At 36.1% G+C, this 26,737-nt stretch overlaps 1 protein-coding gene across 2 annotated transcripts in view; it reads left to right on the top strand.

The window, feature by feature from the left end:
* GABRA1 (gamma-aminobutyric acid type A receptor alpha1 subunit) overlaps positions 1-26,737 on the top strand; it is a 61,028-nt gene that overhangs the window by 9,945 nt on the left and 24,346 nt on the right. For both annotated transcript variants that reach the window (XM_029942908.1, XM_029942907.1), the window contains exons 4-6: positions 10,835-10,902; positions 18,191-18,411; positions 20,704-20,786. In XM_029942908.1, the coding sequence (XP_029798768.1) occupies positions 10,835-10,902; positions 18,191-18,411; positions 20,704-20,786 (372 nt within the window). The remainder of the gene's footprint in view (positions 1-10,834; positions 10,903-18,190; positions 18,412-20,703; positions 20,787-26,737) is intronic.

Here is a 26,737-nt window from a genome sequence, read left to right as displayed (position 1 = left end):
TTCCTTCTTTCTTTTGCAATAGAAGAAATAAAAAGGAATACAATATGTGGAACTCTACTGATAGAATGTACTCTATTCAGGAATGAAAGAGAACAATAAGTTGGCTATGTTTATATTATATTATGTTTTATTTTTAAACAAAATTTTTAACATTTATTTATTTTTTAAGAGACAGAAGAGACAGTGTGTGAGAGGGAGGGGCAGAGAGAGAGGGAGGCATAGAATCTCAAGCAGGCTCCTGGATCTGAGCTGTCAGACCAGAGCCTGACATGGAGCATCAATCCACGAACCATGAGATTATTACCTTAGCCAGAGTCGATGCTCAAAGGACTGAGCCACTCAGGCACCCTGGCCATGTTCATATTTTAAATACAAAGTTAATGAAGAAAGCTTTAAATAGACTCAAATTGAAATAATCAGTAGCCATAAAATGCAAAACAAAACTGTCAGAAATTGTGGAATTCATTCTTATATAAAAATCTATTTATTTGAGGACAAGGTGTAGAGGGCTGTTTCTTCTTTGCAATTAAGGACTAAAGAATGTTTTTGAACAGCTCTTGCCTAAAGCCAAGTCATTACAGAATACAAGGGTTGGGGGAAGGGAGAAGGTAAAAACCAGAAAGAATGGCAAGATGAGAAAGAAAAGGTTAGAGAAGAAAGGTAAGCAAAAGACGGCTTTCAAAATAAGGAGAGGAGGGGCACATAGGTGGTTCAGTTAGTTAAGCATCCCACACTTGACTTTGGCTCAGGTCATGATCTCAGGGTTGTGGGATAGAGCCCATAACTGGCCTGAGCATGGAGCCTACTTAAGATTTTCTCTCTCCCCTTCCTCTCAAAAAAATAAAATAAGTAAATAAATGCAAATAAGAAGAGGGAAGTGAGAGGGATAGAGAAGGTAAAGGAGAAAAACACAGAGAGGATGGTAAAGGAGAGGAATCTATGTTACGAAGATGGGTAGGCTCAGGTGCTCCTTGATTAATCAAGATTCCTCTTCTCTTTTTAAATCAGGACCAAACCAGACACATTCTGAAACAGTTCCATAGGTTTCTCTTTATTGACCATGATGAAAATATATTAAAGAAGCCTGAATTTTCTCCAGCTTCCTAAAAAGTTAAATGATGGAGCCCCTGAATTACAACCATCTGAGTTAATTTCAGCCAGGATCACATTTGTTTCTCCTGAGCTCTCCGTGGGGGGACAAAAACAGCCCATAAACATAGATCCCAAAGTCAATTCTGGAAGGTTTCAATTTTTAAGGATAGGTAATGCCCTTCGAGTGACATCCTTTCCTTTTGCCCAGCCTTCTATACAGGCCACATTTTATCGATGATAGGACAAAATCCCAGGGTGAGCAGGGCTGATGTTTGCAGTTTGTTGCCTGGAACATACTACCAGGCTAAGGGACTGCCATTCCCCCTGTTTGCAGGCTTTGTAAGCATCTTGCTTATGAAAGACCTTTTCTTCTAATAAACAATTTTATTTCATTCCTTGGAAAACTGATTAAGGTAAAACTGTTTTTTAAAGCTTGTGTGTTTGTGTTTGTTTGTTTGTTTGTTTTGAGAGAGAGAGAGAGAGAGAGAGAGAGAGAGAGAGCGAGCGCACCAGCACAAGCAAGGGAAGGGCAGAGTGAGATGGGAAGAGACAAAGAATCTCAAGTGGGCTCTTTGCCATCAGCTCAGAGCCTAATGTGCAGGGCTCCAACCCAGAAACCGTGAGATCGTGACCTGAACCAAGCTCTAGAGCAGGCCTGCTCCACTCTCCCCTGACTGAGCCACCCCAGTGCCCCAGGGTAAAACCACTTTAAAATGGAACTCAAACAGGATAGTGCCAAAGGAATGATATCTTGGTTGAGGCACATTTTCAAGGGGTTATAGAACTTTTCACTCCCCCTCCCTGTAACAGTAGTTTCTAGAAATATTATAATTTCTTAATATTGCCTTCGGTTTAACTTCAATAAATAACATCTAGGGTGATGGATGCCTCTCAAAGATTTCATCATTAAGCCAAAAAGATGAAGATCGTACAGGAAAGAGAATGAATGCATATTCATCATGTGACAAACCCAGGTGGATGGGAGTAGATAGCTAAATGAGAGATAAGAATGTGGGTAGATAAAGTACTTTATCACTACACCCTTAACAGATATTTAGTTAAGATTTTCTCCTTTTTTCTGTAAGTCTTATAGATTTGGGGCTTTTATTTATTTATTCTTCTCATATTTTACTTGAATGTATCATTTAAATGAATACTTGGAGCTGGAATATAATTAGGGTTTTTCTCTCAAGGTAACCTTTTTTAACACTTAGATAATATTTAACAAAGTCTTATGTTTCAAAGCAAACTTTCTCCTTATCTCCCTAATTTTCCCAATTTTGGATTTGTCATGCTATATAAGACCTTTTAGAATTCTTTTAGCCCAATTATTGCAAGAGATCTCAGCTTTAAGAGGTAAAAATCTCCAACTAAGGAAGGAAAATGGCTTGGATATGCATGAAGCTGGCAAAATGGTGTTGACTCCTTGGGGAATGAGCTTGGGATCTTCAGTTATGGTTCTTTTTACATCAAAATAAGTAAAGGTGGAAAATAAGTGTTCTGGAAAAAAAGCAGATTGACTTGTGAAATTTTGTGTCGCTTTGTAAAGTTTAGGTGATTAGGGGATAGAGAAAGCAGTATCATTTACTTCTTTGTCAACATTCTACTTTTTATTCTTTGTATTATTATTTGTATCCTGTGTGATGTTGAGATCACAAGCAACCATTTTATTCATGTTCAATAGAAGCAACACACACATTTTAAATTTATATTAAACAGCCAGAATTGTGAAAGTTAAGAGGGTGAGATATTAAGAGGACAATGTGATGGCTTTTGACAGAATAAAAAGATTCTACGTTACTGACAACTTCCAAAACAGTTTAAAAGGTTAGATTCATCCAATATTTTTTGTTGGTGGTAGTGGTGTTATATTTACTTTGTCAGATAATGGTCGTTAGTATTGTCTTTTGAAATTGTACTCTGGGATCCTTCCTGAATTTGCTGTAGTTTTATCTGGGGCTTTTAATGTGAAGCATGAAACCAATGCTCAGACTGTGACATAATGCAACCATTTCCACAGAAGTACTGTATCTAGACATTCCATAATTCAGTTGAATTTTTGAGAAAAAGCAGTTACCCAAAACCCAAGAGGAATTGTTAAAATGAGCAGAGAGCACCTTTTAACTTTTATTGGCTGAGATCTCCAGTCAGTTCCTGAAGCCAACTTGTCTAATGAATCCAACCTAGATACCCAAAGGAATGTTGTAGCATGTTTAGAAAGTTTCTACTCTCATCTTTTCCTGTTGCATATAAATCATCTTCTGGTCAGTTCCTGAGATAAAATGTAGCCACTGAGATTATGCTCAAGTTATAAAGATGAAATTATTAGTGAACAGGTGCAGTTTGTTTTTTGTGCAATTACTTTTGAAATTTTTATAGTTTCATTTCTCATCTTGATTCTAGAGTCAATGTAAAATATATTTTTTAAATGTTTTCTGTAGATGATTGGGCTTTTTTCCAGGTAGAACCTGAACTCCATCTCTGAACGTCTTTTATTGGAAAAATAATCCTGTAGTGTTTCTGAGATGAGAAAGTTTGCCATTTTGGAAAATTTAAGAGAAAACAAAATTCTAAGTGGATGCCATATTCCTCCAAGAGTGCGATAGTTTAGTTTAATCTCATGTAACTAAAATGCTATGATGGGAACAGGAAGTATGATGCCTCAAAGCTATGACAGGTTATAAAATTTTGATGAAGACTTAATATAGACCAAAAGAAACCTATTTCTCTAGCACAGCCATCATATTCTTCTCTAATGGTTACCTTCTCCCAGTAGAAATTGGCTATCATATAAGGAAGAAAGTAGGGAATTTCTCACTGGAAATGAGATTAATCCCTGCCACAATAAAATTTACCTCTTTTTTTTTGTTTTTTGTCCTGGAAGATGCCTGTTTCATTCGAGTACTTAGAATCTGAAAACACAAAAAGATTAGGGATTGATTAGATATCTTGAAATGTGAGTTTCTACCCCATAACCAGATATAGTAGCTCTAGGGCCCCACAATTAAGTAGCTCTACATATCAGTAGGGAAGGTTGCCAACTATTCTAAAGAATTCAGGGAATGAACATGAAGGATAGGGAGCAAAAAATGTTGCCCCAGGCATAGTGGCAGGGAGTTGAAACATTGTTCATTCCAAGAGTACACACTGATGGTTATGTAGGGAGCCTAGAATATTTTCAATTTCCAAACAGGACTATTTCTAAGTGGGGTTTTAAAATACACTTTATTATGATGACTAATGTTAGTCCATTTAGTCTCCATATAGTGACTGCCTCTCTGAATTAATAGACACAAAGTAACTTAAAGGAGGCAATAAACCTCCCTCATAAGTTATAAGTCCACAGAACAGGGTCTAGTGAAAATTACTCTGAGTTCTTCAGCAGACAGCATTTCCAGGAAAAATATAGCAAATACCATATTAAATAAATTGTTGGGGTAGGCCTTCCTAATAAACCACCACCTGTAATTCTTCACTGTTGATTCCTTCTTCCATTTTTTTATTACACTCTTATAATGCATCATTCACACAGCATCAGCTTTCTTCTTAAACTGCAAGTAACATCATTTCACCTCATTACCCAAAGGTTTCTTATTGCATTAGAATAAACGTCAGCTGCTTGGTGAAATGCACAGATCTCTTTAGCTGTGGCCGCACTTGCACCAGAGTGTCGTCTTGTACCATGATCATCAGCATCACCAGACTCCAGTTATATTATTGGATTTTCTGTTTCTTAAACATCACACATTTATTCTCACCTTAGATCTTGTTCTTTCCACAATCTCCTTTGTCTTTCCCTTTTGCTCATCCTTGAATGTTTCTCATTCCTGAGGTCTCAGTTCAAAGTTATCTCTTCAAAGTCATTCTTTCAGAGCATGTATAATGATCTGAAATTAATTAGTATAATTTATGTATGTGTTTGTATATAACTACATATATAATTGTATCTATTACCTTCCAATGATCTACCAATCTATGTTTCTAATCTATCATCTACTTCTCTATCCCATCTACATTTCTAATCTATATAAATATTTTCCCCAATACTAAAAGGTAAACAGAACAGGAACATTTGTACTTTTTTTGTAGTATTACTATAACTTGCAACAGTGCCGACCTGACATATAGAAAATGCTCAATAAACATTTGCTAGTTAAATTAATGTATCCAACAAATACATCTGAAAGTGTTTTTGGCATCAACTCTTATTCCCCCATTACTCCAGTGTGTGTAGTCAACTGTAGAGGTATTATTTCGTCACTGAAAAGGCAAGAAAACAGGCTCAGAAAGATTAAAGGATTGTACTTAACATTACACAGCTTATTCTCCAGGAGAATCAGAGTTAAAATGTGAGTGTTTTGACTTTTAACCCAAGGTGCTTACTTCTTACTTTACTACACTGCTTTCCTCATTTCCGCCTCAAGCACTAATCACCTTTTTGAATTATCACTTCAAAACATCTGTTATTTCAATACTTATCAGCAGATATCAATACTGTAAGAAATCCCTGGTAAAAACAAATTTACTGTTGTCTATCAGCTATAGAGTATATACTGTTTGTGTGTGTGTGTATGTATATATTTGTGTGTGTACATATATAAAGCATATAAACATATGTGAGTCATATATATATAACACATAAAGTACTTATATATGTATGTAAAGCAAATCTTTGAAGGTTTATACTTCTTCAAAGACTGATTTTAATTTTATTTACATTGATGTACTATTTTAAGATATACCGAGAGCACTTGAGTGGCTCAGTTGATGAAGCATCTGACTCTTGATTTCAGCTCATGATTTCATGATTTCACATTCATGGGATCAAGCCCCATGTCAGGCTCTGCACTCATAGGACTGAGCCTGCTTGGGATTCTCTCTCTCCCCCTCTCTCTGCCCCTCTCCCACTCACACACACATATTCTCTCTTCCTCTCTCTCTTTCAAAATAAATAAGTAAACTTGAAAAAAATATATCCCCGATCACTGTAATAATAATCATCACCATCATTATAATCATTTTACATGATTCCATATCTAACCCTTTGACACTTGAACACATATGTAAATTTATACAAATATTAAAGACTGTTGATCTTTTTTTTACAATGGACAGGAATGGGTTATTGTGAAGAATATACTTTAAAAAATTTATTTGCTAATTAATCTGCTTTTTGAACATTTCCTCCAACTGAGTTATTTTAATTGATTTCAATTTTCAGACAATTTCCTAGTTATATAAGGAGTCCATTCATGTTTAACTTTGGCTAGCAGTAAAATCATTCCAGCTGAACTTCATTAGAAGTTCCTGACTCATGTTGTGCACTCTTAAATAGAATGTTTGAAACATAAAAATATCTTCACTTTTCCTCATGAGATCCATTGAAAGGCCTTGAGTATTTTCTAGATATTTCTAATAACACTTTAGAGTCCCGTGCTAAGTCAATAAAGTCCATGGGGCGCCTGGGTGGTTCATTCAGTTAAGCATCCAACTTCAACTCAGGTCATGATCTCACTGGTTTGTGGGTTTGAGCCCCGTGTCAGGCTCTGTGCTGACAGCTCAGAGCTTGGAGCTTGCTTCAGATTCTGTGTCTCCCTCTCTCTCTCTCTGCCCCTCCCCCACTTGTGCTTTGTCTTTGTCTCTCAGAAATAAATAAACATCAAAAAAATTTTTTTAAAGAAGTCCAGCACTAGAGCATATAATTTGGATTCTAATATTCTAATATATATATATATATGCATATTAGAATATATATATACATATATGTGTGTGTGTGTGTGTGTGTGTGTGTGTGCGTGTGTGTATCCCCTTCATGGGGATTTATGAGGATTTCATGTTGGAAAAGAGGTTCCAATATTGGGAAAAAAGTTTCTCCACAATGCTCCTATATCTCAGCCAACGCAGATACATAGGAACCCATCTTCCATTTAAGTCCAGTCCTTGATCTAAAGAGGTCTTGATTTCAAACCATCATTTCTTTGCCCAACAGGCAAGTTAACCATGTCACATTTTACAGTTTGGCTAACGTACATTCATAACAGTCCTCTATCTTGAACATTTGCATTCTGAATTATAAATCTTCTGTCTTAAAGAAGAATGGCTTCACATATCCCTAAGGAAATTGCTGGTGAGATGGAGTGAGACATACTTTTGGTCAAAGGAACCCATTTTTTGTCACTGAAATTGTACTCAACTAATGAGAAGGTGGCTTGAGGGTAATCCTTAGGTATGTATTTTTGAAAAGAAAAAAAAAGAGGGAAAGGAATACATAAGATGTTAGGAGTGGATTTACGTGAATGGTAGTATTCCAGAGAGTTAAATTTTTCTTCATTTAAAAAAAAAATTTCCAAACATACTCTGGAGATTTAAAAAGTTAAATAAACAACATGATGCATTATATTGGCCTCATGTTTACCTGAAAGCTTTTGGAACATTTTAGAGTAGCATTCCCAGATAAGTTTGGGAAGTACAGGAGTAAACAAAATTGATCACATTCATTTAAAACATGATCCTTAGAGACATTAGCATGTTAATCTTCATGATGAATCTTCCAGAAGCATACATGATAAGCAGAGATTTTTAGCAATGGAAACTGGACAATCACAAACAGCTGGTGACTTATCAAAAAAAACTGTTTGGGTATTTGGCAAGGAAAATATTTTAGAGGGGAAAATACAGAAGGTATGTTCCCTTTCTCTAGTTAACCTTATCCCAAGTTCCAGACAGATTCCTGGATTTCACTGCATTGTGCTTGGTGCCATCACCCACCTCTTCCATTTAGTAGTGGAGTGGTCACTGCAGGCCCCTCCTCCCACCCCCAGACAACCTTCAGTTTGGGGACTTGGAAATTTTGCTACCTTAACCTTAGGATTTGTGAATATGTTTGGAGGAAAAACAGGATGAACAGAGAGCAAAAATCAGAAACTCTTTAAGGATCTCTGTACGATCAGCGTGCAGGGGGAGAAGGTCATTAGAGGGACGCTGAGGTGAAGGCTCTCTGTCAGGTATATTCCTGGGAATGTTACAGTGGTGACTCTTGGGGAATATCAGAGGGAAGTAGCTCGTGGAAAATAAGATAAAGCAGTTGAGGATAATAAACTGGTATGGTAAATATATTTAGGGGTAAGGATAGATAAAAGATTAAAGAAATATACTTTGTAAGTGTGATTACAGCCATTTGTGTGAACTGCCTTGCATTTATGCCTAACGTCTGTCTATATGGCGCACTAACAATTATGTGTGGCACTAAATGTATATAAATTAACCATGTTTTACATTCTGTTTTATTGCTACAGTAATCTTTATAAATAGGCTGTTTGGTCTTTATAATTTGTTAGTTGTATAGCATCCTCATTTACTAACAATCTAAAGCAGCAGAGGGAAATAGCCCATATATTTGGAAAGTGGATATCTCACTTCTTTGGAGTACTTTATCATGCTAGATTAAACAGCTTGCTTGTTCCTTAAAACATCTGCTAAGCTGACTTTTGTAAAGCTAGCTACCTTGAGGAGTTACCTTGAAGTGCAGAAATTATGCCCTGCCTGCACCCAAGAAATAGATAATGGTGATAAAGGGTTTCAGGGAACCTATCCCACACTGGCAAACAGTTGCAAGTGTGCAGAGAGGGATTCATATATATTTCCCAAATGAACATGCGTTTAATAGCAGATCCCTGCTACAAAAATCAAAATGAAAGAATGGACGTCATTTTAATTCTGCAGATGTCACTCAGATCTATAAGATATTCACCATAAGTCTTATAGTTTCTAATCTGCAGGTAATCAAAACTCAACTTTGGAAACAAAATTAGGTGGAGCCATCCAGTTAGAAAGAGAAATAAGATAACAAGATGATCCAACTATTTCAAGACTTAGGTAGAAAGAAAATACAGATATTAATTTTTCTCTGATCACACAATTTGGAGTGCTTTTAACTGTAAGAAATTAATCTGTAAATAATAAATAAAAGTATTGCCTACAAGGAGCATACCTGGTACACAAGGAATTAGGATGCAAATATGCTCAATTCTCTATTATCTGTTGTCTTTCTTTTTGTATTTTTTTCATGACAATAAGTGCATATTTTATCATATCAAGGGAAGTCCAAGGGATGGCTCCTTTGCTCAAACTAGAAAGGATAATACTGAAAGAGAAAGGCTAAAAGTGAGCTCAATTAATAAAATAGATTCTAGTTTTTATGAATAGATAGCATACATTCTCTTTTTATTATTGTTTTAATTGAAAAGCCATGGCATTCTAATAAAGTATGAGCTCTAGCTGGACTCAAGAAATAACAGATGTTTAAACTAAGAAAAAGAATTAGTCTAGTAAAAAATACATATGGAAAGAGAGCTAATAAGAAGAAAGAGATGTGTGCACCGGGAAGATAATTGCAGGAGGGGAGCGGACGGGGGCTGGTAAAAGAAGCAGAGACGTCATTGACGGCTGCTCTGTCCAAATAGCTCAGTTGCCATAGAATGTTAACACTGATGTTGGAAGTGAGTTCTAAAAACACAGATCTCTTTTCTTTGTCTCAAACTATGTCCTCCATTTTGAAGTTTTTAAAGGGTAAATCCCAGATAATTCTTACATCAAGGGGCTCATTTAAGCATTTTGGAGCCAATGAAATTGTTAAGCAAAAAAAAAAAAAAAAAAAAGAATAGAAAAGGAAAAAGAATAAAGTATTGGATTGATTGTTGAAGGGATTTTTCTGCCTCCAATTTAGATTATCATTTGTGGTACACAGTATGTGTAGTACCTGACCTTCTTGAGAGAAATTTATACTGTATTTACTGTTTACAGCTGAGTCGCTCAGAGATAAAACTCTGGATTTTCAAGAGAATTAATTATTTCATATATCAGATCACCTTTTTAATGTCCTCCCTCAGAGACAAAATGTCCTGATAAATAAAACGAATTGCTTAAGATACTGGACTGTTATTTCTGAGCTACAGTTTAAAATGGCAAAGCCATCTTTTTCATTCTCACCTCCAAATTGTGTTTTTCTATGAAAGCAACACTTTTCTATTTTAGAGGGGGAGGGGACTATATTTCCTTGAAAATGTCTGTGTTGAGTTGTCACTAAACTACAATAAATATGTTTTATTGGTTGATATATGCCTCAGAGACTAGTAAAATAAAATCACATTGAACTTGAAATGGAATCTATTAAATGAACCTTTTCTCTGCCAATATATATTCTTCTTATCCTCAAAATTGAAAATATTTATATAGATTGTCAGCTTTTCCCAGGGAGTAATTTGGATAGTTCAGTCATGATTTAGTGCCAGAAAGCAGTCATTTGTAAAACATACTCTTGAGACCTTAAAGAGTTAAAGCTTGCTGCAGTATACTATATATTTCCCAAAAGTATCCTAAATACCTGGAGGATCTGATGAGCTCTATAAGAAGGTTGAAGCTGAAATCATACCCATATGCTAACATTGTTATTACAATGTGAAATGGCTTCGTATCATTGAGGAAAGTGTTCATTAACCAGCAGCTGAGTCCTCCATAGAGTCAGCCTCCCGAAGTGGCATAGTTAGGCTCCATTCTCCATTGAAAAATATTAACTGTGAAATTTCATGTGTAAGCAGCAAATTATCAGGACTACACAGTGGACCAATTTTAGAAATAGCTAATCAAAGCCAATAAATTTCCCATTTGGGTGCGAGTATGTGGTGGTGAGATCTAATAAGGACTATTGATGGACATTGACTGTCCCAATTTCCTGCTTCATCAGAGCGTGTAACTGAAGTGAAGACTGACATCTTCGTCACCAGTTTCGGCCCTGTTTCAGACCATGATATGGTAAGTGACACTGCATTTTTGGTTTTCTTGCTATATTTTCTAAATTTAACTTTGGGAAGAAAAACACAAACCAAGTCTTTAGAGAGCAACTTCAAATAGCTTGGCTATATCGTTGTGTCTTTCCCTATGTATAATATGTAATATATACTTATATATAATATGTAATATTTATACAATAGGAATGTATTAAACAGACAGATAGTTAAAATAAAACACATTAGTGGGAAAAATGTAGCTTCACTGCAAAAGACATTCATTAAATGATTACCAAGAAGGAAAATAAAATTAATACAAAACAGTTTTTTTTCCCAACCCAATAAATTAACATAAATTTCCCTTCTCTGATGGGAATTGGTAAATCAGTAGAGCTCTCAAGATATTATATAATATTTGTGAACTCATAGCAGCCAATCTCCTATAGAAGCAAAGAAATTATAAAGAGCCCATGAAGGTATATCATTATGAATATTTCAAAGATCTATTTACTGATATTTTTGAAATGCCTTTGTGTTGACACCATCTTTACATAAAGTCCTCTGGTTTCATAGTAGTTCAGATGATTCAGAACAAAAGTAACAGAAAATATCGGCTTAGACCAGCATTTCCCAAAGTGTAGATGCTCACAGTTTGTCAGGGTAAAAGCTCTGACAAATCCTGAGGTAAGGAAACCTGTTTAACTACATTTAAGCTAGTGTTTTCCAATCACATTTGTTCAAAACCTTTCATCTGATACCGGTGGACTTTCTGTAGAGCTATCGCTCTGTGAGTCAAACACTGGGAAGTGCTTGCTCAGGATAATTAGATATTTTAGGTCTTAACATTTCATAACCATGAAATGTACCAACTATGCCAGTTAGAGTCAGCAGAGCATAAGAGAGACAGCAGAGTGGTAGATAAGAATACAGATTTCTGAGCCAGAACGCGACCTAGGTTTAAATCCCAGCTTCGGCACTTACATTGTATATTGTTGTATTCTTGGGAAGTTCCTTAGTATCTCTTTGCTTCAGTTTCTTTACGTGGAAGACAGGAGCAATGAAAATACCTCATGGGATTATCACAAACATTAAATGAATTCATACATGAAAAGCATTTAAAAAAATCTTGCATATAGGAAGCACTCAATGAATGTGTGTCGTTATTACTAAGCACGAAGTAGACACATAAAAGTAGTCATAATTATGGATTTATTCCTTTGGCAACTTGTTACCAAAGTTGTTGGTCTGTAGACCACTTTATTGAAATACTGTGTTCCAGAGTAGTTTTTGCTAAACTGATCACTCTCTGAGGACCTCTTGTGATTCTCCCATGTTGGAATTTTGTCTTACAACACTATTCTCTCATGCTGCTATGCTAATGAATAACATTTGAAAGATCCCAGTCAGGTTTAAGGTCAGATTTAAACTTCTCTTCCTGTATATTATACACTCCGTAGATGATGTTACTACTCATCGTCACTTGTTCCTAATATTGACTATTTACGTTAGTTATTTGCTTACGTACTACTTTCTGTGAGGCAATACCACTTGGGGTGGGTGAACTTGTCTAGCATTTGGGCTGGCTGAATTCAAATCTCACCACTACCAATAGCGTAACCTTGGTAAGTATGTAAGCCTCAAAGTACTAAAATGGATATATTATTGTAATTACCTATTCTTAAAAGATAGGAAATTTTAAAATTTTTAAAAATGTTTTTAATTTATTTTTGAGAAACAGAGAAAGATAGTGCAAGCAGAGGTGGGTCAGAGAGCGAGGGAGACATAGAATCTGAAGCAGGCTCCAGGCTCTGAGCTAGCCGTCAGTACAGAGCCTGACGCGGGGCTCGAACCCACGAACCGTGAGATCATGACCTGAGCCAAAGCCAGACGCTTAACTGACTGAGCCACCCAGGCACCCCGATAGATAGAAATTTTAAATGACTATATAAGTAAAGTGTTTATAGACAGTGCTCAATAAGTGGTAGTTATTATTTTTGCCTCTGAACACCTTACCATGCCGTGTACTCTTCATTGAAATTCCCTCTATATTGTACCCACGTAAATTCTATGTTTCTATAAAGGCCCAAATCAAAACCCAAAGCTTAATGAACACTTTTTTTTATGAATCCAATAATGGATTAAGTTTCCCTTTCTGCATTCTAGTCACATTTATTGACAGTAAAATAACAACTTAGCTCTTGGCCTCATTTATAACAATGCTTTGTAAAGTTATCTCTTTTATATAAATGTCTTAGTTTCCTCAAGTGATGCCAAGAAATATAAAGACTCATTTGTTTCATATCCCTCAGAGTATCAGTGCATCACTGGCCTACAGTAAGTGTTGACTTACTACTTATTTAGTAATAGTTTAGGAGGCTATATTGTCTTTAAAAAATGAAGTCTTGTGGGACTCAATAAATAATACCCTCTTTCCTGTGTGAGTTCTGAGCCTTTTTAGAAATAACATAATAGTGTAAGGAATTTGGAAAATAAGAATATCATATTTATTACTAATAATGACAGTACTACAGAATATGGCTTATATCTGCAGAAAAGTGGGTTTGCAGACAGTAAACATCAGAATCAGCCAGATTACCATCCTGTCAACAGGAAGCACTCTGGCGTCCCTCTGTTAGGGCACAGGCTGTCCATGTAAAACTTCTGGCATGGAGAAACATAGCAGAATTGTGAGTCTTATGGGAAGCACCCAGCAGGAAGAGGCTGAGATAGGCAAGACTGATTTCTCCTTCCACATTTACCCAATGAATTTAATTATTTTTCCTCCTCTCCTCCCCAAATTGAGGGTGGGAGGGAAGGGGGAGCATTCAGAAGTTTTGCCCTGCTGAAGCGCTTTTCTCATCAGAGGAAACGTTGAGAGGGGATGAAGCATCACAAACATCACACACTAATAATGATATTATTCCTCCTCCTCCTCATCATTATAACTGTCATCAACGTAATTAAAAATGAATATTCTCTATCTCTGACATCTTTCATAATGGCTCACAAAGAGTAGATGCCACATAGGAATTGTTAAGGAACAGTGTTCAGATAAAGGCATGTGGGATCAAAAACTTCTTTTGAAAATATTTGACATACTTTTGAGTCATTGGTTTCGACTGTGATTTAAGGGACCACAGTTTGTTTTGTTTTGTTTTGTTTTGTTTTGTTTGTCTTGAACTAAAGATGCATGCGTTCATCCTATGATTACTGTGAGTTTTTTCATACACGGCCTTTGGTCAGATATCAGATAAGAAGAAGGAACAGTGTCTAAGCCAGTTATGCTTCCTATTGCCCAACATTCCTGAACCAGACAATGTTTGAATTGTTCTGTCAAAGGACCAAATTAGTCAGGTCTACAACTGATATGCTAAGTGGCTAGTGGAAATTATACCTAACCAATTCTTTTGGGAGATCACTCATTTAAACCACATTATGGAAGGAGCACCTCAGTGGCTCAGTATGTTAAATGTCTGACTCTTGACTTCAGCTCACGTAATGATATCACAGCTCGGTTGGTGTGATTGAGCCCTGAATCAGGCTCTGCACTGATAGTACGAAGCCTGCTTGGGATTCTCTCTCTCTCCTTTCTCTGCCCCTTTTTTGCTCATTCTCTCTCAAAACAAGTAAATAAACTTAAAAATAAAAACCTTTAAACCACATTATGGGAGTATTATACATAAAGAGCAGAATAGTATGATTTAGAGGCTATCAAAATTAGAACACCAAATGAAAAAGCTATTTTTTAAGACCAGAAAACCTTTCTAGTTTTTAAACTGAGAACTACTAAAATAGCTAATTAATAAGAGTAACCATAACAACATTCAACATTATTGAATGTTTACAATGCATGAGGCACCATGCTAACAGTGTTATGGATCATATCTCATCTAGTACTCATATCATGCATTTTACCTACATATTACTATTACCCACAGTTTCCAGAGGAGGAAAGTGACCTATCTAGGTAGCAACTTGAACTCGGGCTCTGTGTCTCTAGAGACTCCATAGCTCCCAAGGCATCTGACTTCATCTGGAATAGAAAATAAAATTAGGACAACTCCTTAGCTTTATTTTAAAAACCATTAATTGGCAATCAAACAGCACATTCCCAGGGCACTAGGTTCTGACAGAAATATCCAGGCAGCACAATCACAGAGCCCTGTTTTCCATGGTGTTTAAAATGTAGGAAGTCAGAGCACACACAGATGGTAATAGATGGTGCAAGTAGGAACACTTCCATACAATATTTATTTAGAAACATCGTGGATGTTTTGTCGCAGTCTTTAAAATAAGACTCCTCTTCTCCAGGGACCTACAGCATTGAACAGGGTCACTTGGAGAGACTTGTCACTTGAGTGGCGGGGGCTGGAACACCAGACCTTGAACAGATTCTTCACCAGAGCATCCTCTTTGTTCAGATGGTCTTCTCTAGACTCTTTTTTTGTGCCTTCTGATTTTGCTTTGCTTGGTTATGACCACCTCACTTTCCTTGGGTTTCCTATCCCACTACTCGTCCAAATAAATAGCACTTTTTCATTCCCAGCGACATTGAAATCTAATCTAAATCTGTGTTGATTAAAAACAAAAACAAAATTGGGAGACAGATAACTTCTAATGTTTACTGAAAACTTCCTCTCTTTCAAACATTCTTGCAAGCTGTTCACTTGTATTAACTAGCTTCTCACAATAGGCTAGTGAAATCAGTACTGCCATGATCCCCACTTTCTAAATTGGAAACTGGAGTTTAGAAAGGTAAGAAAGTGACCTAAAGTCTTACATCTGAAAGACAGACTAATTCAGTTCTAATTAGCCAGTCTAGAACTTATACCCATAAGCCACTATTCTATATGGGTCTTCTTTCCTCTCTCCTGTTCCAGCTTTGGGAAGAAAGAGCTCTGGTCCATCCAGGCCTAATGAACTCTGGCCCTGAGGGGAAGGCCACGCTGAGAACCACCTGCCGCTCCCATGGCAATATTGTAGGGGCTGTTCTCAGAAAATGAGAAACCAAATATTTACACTCTTGATTAGACAGGATTTGGCCATTATCGAGTGCTTTTATTTCAGTTTTCATTTCTACTTTGAATGAAAGGAACTTGGGAATGAAAGCTTATGTGGTTAATTTTGTAGTGTGTGTGTGCCTGCGTGTGCCCCCGGTACAATGTTTGAGGGGAGATTATCATAAATGAATGTAGGCATTTCAGGGTCTGCCATTAGCACAAGTCAGTAAAGCTGGTTGTAAACATGACAAATATGTAAGCACGAGCAATTTGGCAAGTTTTGACATAATTTTTGGAATCATTGATTTTGGGATATAGCTTATCAAAGATTTTAAGGTTTTTTAAATATTTAACATTTATTTCATTTTCAAAAATCTCCTTGGAGTGAGCAAACAAACAAAATTTTTGGATTCATGGGAATATGGTCCGTTTAGGTGTCCTTGAAATCTTGATTCACAAGTGACTATTCCCTCTATGGTTTGACAGGCTAATGTAGTTCAGTTGGACAGAAAGTAGAGCTTATGTGGCTGATTCCTGAGTAATAGAAATAGCATCATTATCATATCCCTATCGCATAAGCCTGTCTGTTGTCCAGAGATGAGAACACACACAGCTCAGGGTAAAGCCTTCCATTTGCTTCCCGGGTAAGCATTGCTACTCTCTGTCTCTTCCCCATGTAGCCCATAGGCTCCCTCCCCCTTTCTCTCCTCAAGGAAAATGCCATTCCAAGCCCCTCTCACTCCAGGAGTTTTCCTTACAGTGTCCAAGCCTAGACAGTTTCTCCCTCTGCTAAACTGAAAGATGCTTAACAAATGTTTCTTGGTGAGTAAATTCCTATGTCATTATCTCAGTGCCTTTTCAAAACCTCACGCTTCCAGACACAGAAAAACCTAAGCAACAATCAAGGTAATTTCTCTTGCCCACAAAAATAAACTGGCATTATGTTACACTTCCTTGTTGCTGTCTCAATCAGCATTCAGCACTAAGCCTGATGCACTGTAAACTCTCCAGTAATAATTGTTAGCTTTGTGATCAGTAAGAGCTCAGCAATGCCAGACTTGTGGCAGAAGGATAAACCTTTATTCACTCTTCACCCAGTCTTACTTAAACCCTGAGAAAGAGACAGGTGGTGAAATTCATGCACAAAATGCCTAGACACAGACATTATATATTCTGCATGTTCTAAAGATGATGTACATATATATGATTTAAAAAAACCAAAGCAACAAGAGCAGCTTTCTGATGCATCAAGGTTTAGGGGTTTAAGAAAATGTAGCATGATGTTTTCAAGTTAGTCTTCCTTACAGTTTGGAGCACACTAAGATTAATGGAGAATGTGGTAATCTTTATTTCAAACCATTAAGTTCCAAATTTAGTGTCAGTGTAGCAAGTGCTGCAAGAAGATGGATATTACCCTTTTCAATTTTAGGAGCTGGTAAGTCACATTGCTTGTTTTCAGATTAGCAGATGTTTGTCTCTGGGTATTGCCATAAGGAATGCTGTGTTTATTCAAATAAATAGATTCCCTGGCTGTGAATGATGATGAGCTTCACACATTTCTCATGTGTCTTATACACACACAATCTCACAAACACACACTCACACACACTCGCGTATTCTTTTTTTATATTTTTGGCAAAGATCCCACTTAACAGTGAAACAGATTCTTTATTCTCATAATGTTCTTTGTTGTGAAGAATTGAAAGTCTCTGCACATTATGTGTGAAAAAAGAAAAAAATTTTTACTTAGCCAAAAAGTGTATGGTATTGTCACACTCTTCTAGAAGCTGGAACAGGAGAGAGGAAAGCACAGCCATAGAAGCCATAGTGGATGATTTGAAATTGGCTGTGAGATTTTCAGAAACTGTGGAAACCCTCTTACCCTGCCCCAAATACTATGCTGTATCTTGATTACTGTAATTACTCAGTTTAAACATTTTCCTATATGTAGGAAGCTCTAACATAAATTTTATTTTTTTATTTGTACCCTATTCTGTTTTTTTTTGAATGCTGATACGGTGGAGAAGTAGGGAATACAGCATGATTTTCCTTTCACATACCTCAGGAGATAATTAGTAGAATTTTTCTCACTAAGAAATATTTCAGGTATCTTAGCGTTTTAAAAAATGGTTATGCCAGCCAATGATTCACCTGCCACCAATATGTACAGGCCACCACAAGTTTATTTCTGGAAACATCACCTAGCTCATATTTTGCTTCTAAAGTTACAGAAATTATGCATGGTCTGTGTAAGCTATTTGCATTGCAAAATACAGCTCAGTGTACTCTTTGTCATTTTCCAAAATTACCTAGGAATATACAATAGATGTATTTTTCCGTCAAAGCTGGAAGGATGAAAGATTAAAATTTAAAGGACCCATGACAGTTCTCCGGTTAAATAACCTAATGGCAAGTAAGATCTGGACTCCAGATACCTTTTTTCACAATGGAAAGAAGTCAGTGGCACACAACATGACCATGCCCAACAAACTGCTGAGGATCACAGAGGATGGTACCTTGTTGTATACCATGAGGTAAGGATGACTGTGTTCTGTTTGGGAATCTTTCTGAACTTCTTTCTCTTCCATATATATGTGATCATGAAGCCAACGGGCCACCGTGGAGTGTCTGGTTTCCTGTCTGCCTTGTTTTACAACTGTAGTAATTACTCTGCTGTGAAAAATAAATTGACTGAAATATTATGCAAGTATTGAGGTGTTAATTAAAATGATGAAATAAAATGGGAAAAAGGTTTATAATGTATATTAAGTAATATATTCTCCAACATATTCTAATTCAGTATGAGGACCTTCTTCCCCTTACTAGTAACCCCATCTATTCCTGCATCCCAATAAGGTCTAGATTAAATTTCTAGCAGCTATCTCAAAGTATGTCTCTGAAAATCCTTCTACTTTAAAAGGAGGGGGTGGAATAAAATGAAGGGGAAAAATTAGAACAGCACAAGTCTTAAAAACTGTAGATTCATGTGGAAGTATACATTTAGAAGAATTTATAATGATATTATTAGTTATACTGAGAAAAATATTCTTAATTTTGCTTAAATTGAAGAATACATGCATATGTGTGTGTGTATGCATGTATTTCTGCTTTATAAATGTTTCCCTCATTTTGAGATTACTGGAATATCTAGCAGCTAGATACCATTCATTTATGGTTGAATGAGGGAAACAAGAATCAAAAAAGTTGTGAATATTTTTAAAGAAAAATGTTTAAAATATTACTAATTTAAAAGAAATTTAAAATTGTCCAGAATTTGTTCTTAAGGGAAGCAGTTATTTTGTATCCAAGTGACTTGTTAGAATGTTATTTTTATAGATTGAATAGTACTTGGTAATTCAGACCTGTCCAATTATTCCTTTGGCATGAAAAGGAAATGGAGCCAAAACCTAGACTTGCTGGAATTTGTTTAGCCTGGGAATAGAGTGATATTTTGCTTTTGAAGAAAGCCTCCAGAATTCCTACCCTTTATACCAAAGTATCCAAATGGAAAAGAAAGAAAAAAATGCTTCAAGAGCAATTTTAGATGTTAGATTCAACTAGTAAATGTAAAATAGGACTTAAAGAATGAAAAAAGTCTCAAAAAAAAAATAGAAGATCAGTGGACAGATGTGTTGAGATCTTTCCAAATCATCCAAGTAGGATCTATTTGTAATTGAAACTTGAAATATCCTCCTCTTGTAAAATATCTTGTTTTTGAGCGTAAGTTCAGTATTTATTTGTCCCAGTTGGCACTTTTTTGGGGCAGGATTTGCATATCTGGTAAGTTTACCAATTAATACTTTCTGATGTATGCAGTGTTCTTCATCAATAACTAGACTGAATCTCCCATCTTCTAAATATCTCGCCACCTTCACTAATATGTTATCCCTTTCCTTAATATTTTAATTTTAAAATGTGAGTTTAATTATTAACTTACCCATTTCATATTTGCTTCAATCAGTATTATAATCACTGAATTAATTTACTGGTCATATAGCCATTCTGACCACATTTCTTGAGCTACTTAATAATATGGGTAGATATATTTTATAAAAACGATGTGAACAATTTGGTATAAATCACTTCATAACTCCCACCGAACAAGATCAAACATATTCCAGTGGAATTTTTTCTTTATCCTTTTTCAGACATAAATAGAACTCCTATTCCCTGAAGATAGGAACCAAACAGAGGCACTATACAGTCCTGGCTTCAATTAGGCAGTAGGATCGTAAGGAAAACGAAATGGTTAGAACATAGTGAGATCATATGCAAACTCTCAAGGAGACTTTACGTTATTCTCAATCTTACAGAGCCTGAGGACAGGTCCTCTTTCACCTACTCCTTTGTTGTTTTATGCATTTGGTGCTATTTTAGGGGAGGAGATGGAAGGAGATAGAGAGAGCTGCACTGAGGAGAGAAAGCATTCCCTTCTCTTCCTCGCCACTCTGTCTTCTTCTCCACCAAGTCTTTATACAAGTATTTATTTGCTTACAATTAATTTCAGTCTCCAAAGATTTGCTGGGTCTACGCAGATGAGGTGATGATCCTTGTCTTGGGAAACAGTAACAGTGCTCGCCCATCATACAAAATCTAGTGTCATCTATTTTCTCAAAACAAAAAGATGGATAAAATCCAGTCATTGTTGTAAACAATTCCTTCTAGACCTTTTGATTGACAGCTCAGAAGAGTGCTGCAGTTTGTGTGGGCCTCTCTTGCGTTGTTAATATATTAGCTATAGTTAATAACATACCAGTTGTATTTATCAGAAAGTTTCTAATCTAAGTGGCTCTTGTTTACTTCTGTTGTTTTCCTTAATTGATAAGGCTGACAGTGAGAGCTGAGTGTCCAATGCATTTAGAGGACTTCCCTATGGATGCCCATGCCTGCCCACTAAAATTTGGAAGCTGTGAGTAAATTTATTTTAATTTTTCTTTATTCTTATGAGAGACCTACATCTTTAAAAAGAAAACTCCAGTTAGTAGTATCTGTTAGAAAGGTAAAGAGCATGAAGAACATTTAAATAGCAATTTGCTGCAAGTACTTTCTATAAGTAATAATCTTTTATTTCATTTTTAATGTTATTTCAGGAAGAGATTATTCCCTCTATCCTCAATGAGAAAGAATGGATTTAATTAGTTAGTAGAAAAATTCTACTTTTGTTAAAGTTGTGTTCATAGAAAAACAAGTGGAGTATGGATGATTTTACCCCGGAGGTAATATCTTCCTTCCAATAAATGGAGATCATTGTGTTTCTTTTGTATTATTCCTGACATTTGTTTAACCTTAAGAATACTGCAAGTTGTGGGGCACCTGGGTGTCTCAGTTGGTTAAGCATCCGACTTAGCCTCAGGTCATGATCTCATGGTTTGTGAGTTCCTGCCCCGCATCTGGCTGGGCTCACTGACAACTTAGAGCCTGGAGCCTGCCTCGGAATCTCTTTCTCTCTCTCTCTCTCTCTCTCTCTCTCTCTCTCTCTCTCTCTCTGACCCTCCCTCACTCATGCTCTGTCTCTCGCTCTCAATAAATAAACAGTACAATTTTTTTAAAAAAAAGAATATTGCAAGTTGTTTATCAGATGGAAATATTGGTAGGTGGCAGCAGTAGATGCTACTTTTTTTCTTAATAATGAAGCCTACACCTAAAAAAGATATTGCCAGGAAAGAATTTACCCTAATCATAGTCTTTAGAAAAGTTCTAGGTCTGTTTGGATATCCTATGAAATTCATGTGTCTATTAATGCGTTTGAAGGTTTCCCAGATACCTTTATGATAACAGTCTGGGCTTCAGCTAGTTGACAAAATGCAGGCACACATCAGAGAAGCCAAGAGAACCTTAACCCATGGAGTCAGGTTCTTAGGTCCTCCTCTATCCTTCTGCTTTGACTAGCACGCACACAGAAAGTGACCAAGACCAATATATTCCTGGTTTCCTGCTGGAGAGTTACTTAGAAATACTGAGTCAACTGCTGGACCACCTAACCAGTTTTCTATTCCCACTAGACAGACAGTCTAAGCAACTATTTTGGTAAGGATATGATTCATAGAAAAAAATAGTGGTAGTGTAGGAAGACAGAAAGCAAAGAAAATAGCAAAGGGCCTTCAGGCTCCTGGCAGCACCCGTTATAGAGAGACAAGTGTCTCTATTTATAAATCTAATTCTATACTGAATCCCAAGGACAGACTACTTCAAAAATCGTCAGCCAAACAGGCTGTTGGTGATAATTCCCTCCTCCCTACTCTTTCCCCAGTTTAATGTATATCCTATGTTATGGACTACTACATTTTCTCTTGATTACCACTTTCATTTTTAATAATAATATTATGTATTATGTGTTAGTTGTATGCCAGACAGTATATTAAACATTTGAATATGTATCAATTCATCTAATCCACAAAATAATCTTATAATTAGGAAGATCATGCATCATAGTTTGCCTGGGACTATACGTATTTATGCCTAATATCCTGGCATAACCACTAATAGTGCCCCCTTTTATCTTCAGAAATACCTTGTCTTGGACAAAAATTTACTTGTTTAGTATATTAGTCAGGAATACTTTCAAGCAGTTTGTGTAGCTGAAAAAAAAGCGTTTTTATTTTTATATGAGTTGAATGAAGGTAAGTTATTGTTGGGTTAGTCAGCATCTCAACAAGGATGGTATTTTAAGATGTCCTTAGATGTTCTTCCTGATTACAAAATGGCTGCTGCAACTCCAGCCATTGCATCTGTTCTCAAAATAAAGAACAGTGGACAAAAAGAAAGAACTAGCACCTGTATCAAAAAGATAAAAATTTTCCCTAAAATCTTAGCAGACATTTACTCACATCTCATTAATCAATGATGTGTCCCATTGCCAATGCTAACTGCATATGAGGCTGGGAAGAAATATTCTTAAGCAGAAATAGGCACATTGTCAGCCTACAACTTAAGAAGAAAATAGGTATTTTATGAAAGGGGAAATAGATAATGAATAGAAAGCAAATCGTGTCTTGTGTAAGAAAACTCATGTTAAATAGAAATCTGTTTTCCACTTCAGAGCCTTTATAATACTCTTTATTTCGACTATTCTTCCCTTGGTTCTTAATGGGACTGGCTTCTTTTATTTTTCCACTTCTCAGTATAAATGTCATTTCCTAGGGACTTCCCTAATGACCTTATCTAAATTTACATACAGTCCCTTCAGTCTTCTTGATTATAATACATGTTTAATTTAGATGTATTACAGCAATAATTATTAGTTTTATTTATTGGTTGACATTTTTATTGTCTGGAGACTACAAACTCCATGAGAGAACAATCTATTTTGTTCAGCGTTTCCTAGCACAGAGCCTAATATAATGGAGGCATTCAATAAATATTTATGAATGGATAAAAATTATAATTATCAGGTTTTAAATGCCCCTTCAATGTTTAAGTCTCAGAAAATATATCTGATTTAAGGCCTACAGGATATTAAAGAAAAAGAGAAGACTTGACATGAAAGATAAGCATCTGAGCTCAGTGGGAGAGCACCATGACTAATTACCGTTGCCTGCCATTCCTTTAAGAAGAAGCATCTGTGGTTGATTTATTGTATAGTTAGTTCTCTGACCTGGCTTAAATAGCACACTTTTGAAATGAGGAAACTGAGGCAAAAGTGTGCTAAAAATATTTTGACCCAGTTTTTGAAGCAAACATCTTGCCAAAATATTCACCAAGACAATAAGCACGAAATAAGCTAGAGGATATTATGATAATTTAGTAGAACACTAAGTAATCAATGTTTGTGAAGCATCTGAGGCAACCTCATCCATATGTTGATAAGAACTAAACTCAGAAAGGCATATGTTTTCCTTACCACTCTCCATTAGACCCTGAATGTCAGTGTTATGTCGCACTTTTTGCTTATTGGGGAGAGAGCCCTATTCATAAGGTCAGATAACCCGAAGACAACAGGCATGCTCCAGCTGACATCTTTTAAGTGCGTTTGGAGGAGAATACAGATAGGCTTTGATACTGAAAAGAGATTCAGGGGCGCCCGGGTGACTCAGTCGGTCGAGCTTCTGTCTTCAATTCAGGTCAGGATCTCACAGTTCATGAGTTCACGTACCACACCAGGCTCTACACTGTCAGCTCAGAGTCCGGTTTGGATCCTCTGCACCCTGCCCCTGCCCCTCCCAGGCTTGCACTCTCTCTCACATATATAAATAAACCTTTACAAAAATAAAATAAGAGATTCTGGTTATATTCTGACAGCAAGATCTAGGCAAGTGCTAGATCTGGTAAGGACTTGATAAGTGATGGTTCCCTGACTATCAAGCACAATGCTTTGTAAATGAGGAGAGAGGGATACGTAGAAATGGAAATGAATTCTGAACAATAAGTAACTTTAGAAATTATTCAGTGCACCTGCTTCATACAAATGGAGAGACAAAGGCCCCTAAAGGTACAGTGATAGTGTTCTAAGCAGATGCTCTTCTGATGCCAAGTCTATGCTTCCAGTTCTGTAGCCCCACAAAGTTCTTTCATAACCTCAGCCAAACTTTTTGTCTCATATTTTAAATTTTTCTTAGGTAATCTGCTGATTTATTTGAAATCTGAGCTTAACATTTTGACTAAATAGCTGAAGATTCTCTGTAATCTCCTTTTCTCTATGCTGAATAGTCTCAAATGAAGGAAGTTTTCACAGACCTACTTTCTACTAGATACTGAAACGAAGAAATAAGTATATCACCTATTGTGATGCTTTAGGTATATCTGTCTTTTACATCTTAAGACACCAACTTTAAAAAAAATGTATTTAAATTCCAGTTAACTAACATACAGTGTAATGTTTTCAGGGGTACAATTTAGTCACCTTCCATAAAACACTCCTCACAAGGACCCTCCTTAATCCCCATCACCCATTCAACTATGCAGGTCTACTCTGCATTTGGGGAGATTCCCACTGAGAGACATGAACAATGAGCAATCTCAACTTTCACAAGAGTCATGTTTACTGTAGATTTTGTGAACGATGGAGTTCTTAAGAAATTGCAAGAATGAGACATGGAATTATATAAAGTGAGAAGTTGATGGTAACAGATCTTTTCCTCTAAAACCAATGTCCCCATTGGCAACAAATGATGAGGTGCAAAAAGATCGGGAGTCTAGGCACTGTTGCTAGTGAGAGTATGAAAAAGTAGCAAGGGTTTTTTATTTGTTATGAAATGACACAAGTTATAGAATTGGTTTCATCCCTAATTACTTGACTACCAAGTATCCTTGCTTGGATTCTGAGCATATAATATACAGTTTTTTGCCTAGAAATCTTTATTAATAGCAGTGGAGTATAATGGATGTCATGCTATGCTCCCATTAAATAGCTATGCACCTTTAAACAGATCATTCAGTTTATGCACTTCAGCCTATCATCTGTAAAATGAGGTAAACTATGTAACCTCTAAAGTCCTTCCATATTAACAATCACTGATTCTATCATATCATGAACTTGACATGTCTTCTTAGATAAGACCCTTCCATTAAAAAATTATCACAATCAGAAAAATATTTAACTGAATATAGGTACCTACAAATTGTAAGCAATATGGTTCTCAAATTAATGTGCTCTGCACTCTTTGAGGGATTTTATAAAAATATATTATGTTTTAGATGCTGTTAACAAATGTAATCCTCTCTAACAAATGCAATGGTAAATTGATTCAAAATGTTTTTAAGTCAACGAGATGTGTTAACTTAATGGTAGGAATTATTTTACAGTGCATATGCATATCAAATCCTCATGTTGTACATTTTAAATGTCTTACAGTTTTGTCAGTTGTACCTTAATAAAGCTGTGAATAAATATACACACACACATACATACACACATACATATATACATGACTAGTGCCATGAAAAAAAAGTCAATGAGGAAAGATCAGTGAGAACAAATTCCAAAATTATTCATTTATCGGTATTACATGTTTATGAAAAAAGCAATAGCCACTAAATTAAGTCCTAGTATATTCTCTCAAACTCCTGGAAAATTTGATTGAAAAGATACCTGTCCAGAAGTGATCCTGGAGCAGATGGGGTATCCATGTAAAATCAGGAGAATACTAATACTAATACTGGCCACACTTTCCTGCAAAACTCATCCCAGAGACCGCAAGAAGCTTTGGCTCAGAGAGTGAGGGGCATGGCTCACATTTTTGTGACAGCTTCATGTATGTATAAAAATGCAACGATCACTTCACATCTCATAATATTTCAGCTTGGACAGATACAGGTTTGAACAAAACACCCAAGCTTGGTTACCTTGGGGTGGGAGGTGGGTGAGGCAGGGATGCATTACGACTTTTATGGGCTTAGGCACTTTTGCCTTTGTGAATAATTCCTCAAAAATATATGTGAAAACTATACTTTGATCTATAATTTTATATTTTTAACTTGTATATTTTATGACTATGTTGGTATAAAGATTAATATAATCCAAAGGGGGTTATAGTCACTTTTTTTCTGATTTTAAAAGAAATTAAAACTTTATTTGGTCACCTAAAATTATTGTGGACCCTGAGCACTTTGTCTTCTGTACCTAGTACACAAGTTGGTCAAGGGGTAAAGCCAACTTTTGCTACCATATCTGCCTCTCAAACACCCTGGAAACACTTTGCTTTTGCTAATTTAATAGTCTTTCAACTTTTAATATCACTCTACATCTAAAGAGAGGAAAATGTGTAGTATCTTTCCACCCTATGTATAGTGGGTGTTCTGTGACCACCAGAAAAAGCTATGGAATCTTTTCTTCTCCTTCTCACTCATTCTATACAATTCCTCCCCCATCTTTTCTGAGTTATGAATCAGGATTATGACCTAATCTCTCCTATAGAAGAATGA

The sequence above is a fragment of the Suricata suricatta genome, chromosome 6, assembly GCF_006229205.1.
Source record: "Suricata suricatta isolate VVHF042 chromosome 6, meerkat_22Aug2017_6uvM2_HiC, whole genome shotgun sequence".
In the NCBI taxonomy this organism is placed as follows: domain Eukaryota; kingdom Metazoa; phylum Chordata; class Mammalia; order Carnivora; family Herpestidae; genus Suricata; species Suricata suricatta.
This window is presented reverse-complemented; position numbering and strand designations above follow the sequence as displayed.